Here is a 1,674-nt window from a genome sequence, read left to right as displayed (position 1 = left end):
TTTTTGGTATATCATGACTTCTCCCTCTGCCTACAATTCTTATAAAGCTGTAGCATGTAATTCGTCTTTCACTTGGATGATTAATTTAGTTATTTTGCAGAATGGGTGAACGGTGCAGAATTTTGTTCCGAATTTCAGTCCTATTTTATTTGAAAAAGTAGTTCGGTACTCTGCTCTCAATGGCATGCATTCCATATCTTCCATGGAAGCCTTTATCTTTTTAGACTTACACAGTTACTTTTCTATATTGTTTCTATTCATGTCACGGTGAGGCAAAAAAATTCATGTTTTACTTGTAAATCATACGTTATCTTTCTTTGAATAATATACTATTTTCAGATCATATTTTTTTCTTCCTTTTTTCATGCTATCGCAAGAACAGAGCATGCATGGCGAACCAACACATCCAAGGTATGAATCGGTAGTCAAGAATTGTTAGTGTTGGTGGCACCGGCAAATAAACATTTTATTTATTTAACATTTCATCACTGGAAACAATTAGTGATTAGTGGGTAAGCTATTTTGTCATCTCATTATTTATTTAAGATTAAGATGCTTTCGGTATAATGTTTTTCGTCGATAAATTAGTGGACAAGTTAGTTTGTAATACATGCATGTTGTGTAGTGTAAGCTATGTTGTGTAGTCGTTTAGCTCGTTATATCACACTCAGTCAACTATAATACCTCGTGAAAATTTTTAGCTCTCGTTACAATGCACTGACATTTAACTAGTCTGATTAAAAATGTTCTAACTTCATCATTTTCAGAACCCGGTATTATACATCACAGCACTCTGTTTCTTTCCTTCCTACAATCAAAAAGAAAAAAGAAAACCAGGCCTGACTGAGCCCGGCCCGGCCCACGTAGAGTGCAAATGGGCTGCAATGGGCTGAGTCGGCCAGCCCAGGCTCAGTCGGAGGGGTCGTGCTCGTGCCAGCACAGGAGCATGGTGATGCACCGCCGGAGGATGTACAGCCGCGTCCGCTGCTGCTTCAGCACCGCGTAGCACCGCCGCTGGAGCCCGGCGCAGCCGCCGCCGGCGCGCTTCCTCCTCCGCCGCCGCGCGAGCTGCGTCTCCCTCGTGCCGCTGTCGGCGGTGGCGTCGGCGGCGGCCGCCGGCGTTGAGAGGTGGTGGTACGACGAGCAGACTGAGGCGGAAGCAGAGGCTGCCAGCTGCATGGTGCCGCAAGAAGTGGAAGAGCTTGCCGTGGTGACAGTTGTGGTGCAGGTCAGAGAGCACAGGATGAGAACGAAATGGGTTGCAGATAGCGTACTCCTGCACCGTAGTGGAAACGATGTTAATATAGGCCAGGCCCGGTTGATGTCCCGGGCCCATATTGTTGCGACGGCTCATTATTAGAGGCCGACATCGGAAGTGTCGAATGACGATTTTGTCCTCGAATATGCCTAGAAATAATATGAGTACTCAAATTTGTGTCTAGAGTACTTAAACTCGTGTGATCTAAACGCACGTTTACATCCTCGATCAACTGAGTTAAATTTAATTCTTTGCACCTTTTCTTTGACATGGAAATTAATTTATTGAGCACCCCATTCAGTTGAATGGACTTGATTGTGGAATTCAGTGTTTCTTGTCTAACATTTGGTGATGTCTTTATCTTTCACACAAAAGGGTACGTTTGGGACCTGGGGATTTTAAGCGGAATTTCTTTT

General features: G+C 44.1%; 1 protein-coding gene across 1 annotated transcript; it reads right to left on the bottom strand.

Annotated features, from left to right (window-relative positions):
- Positions 1–729: 729 nt before the first annotated feature.
- On the bottom strand, positions 730–1,259 carry LOC133929692 (small polypeptide DEVIL 17-like). Its single transcript, XM_062376479.1, has one exon. It carries the CDS (start codon positions 1,177–1,179, stop codon positions 910–912), a length of 270 nt encoding a protein of 89 aa, XP_062232463.1. The 5' UTR covers positions 1,180–1,259; the 3' UTR covers positions 730–909.
- Between the last annotated feature and the right edge of the window lie 415 nt (positions 1,260–1,674).

Source organism: Phragmites australis, chromosome 9 (genome assembly GCF_958298935.1).
Source record: "Phragmites australis chromosome 9, lpPhrAust1.1, whole genome shotgun sequence".
NCBI lineage: Eukaryota > Viridiplantae > Streptophyta > Magnoliopsida > Poales > Poaceae > Phragmites > Phragmites australis.
Note: the sequence above shows the minus strand (reverse complement) of the source record. Positions and strands in the feature narration are given on the sequence as shown.

Coding starts and splice junctions, on each gene's coding strand:
- LOC133929692 (XM_062376479.1), bottom strand. CDS start 1,179: ATGCAGCTGGCAGCCTCTGCTTCCGCCTCAGTCTGCTCGTCGTACCAC.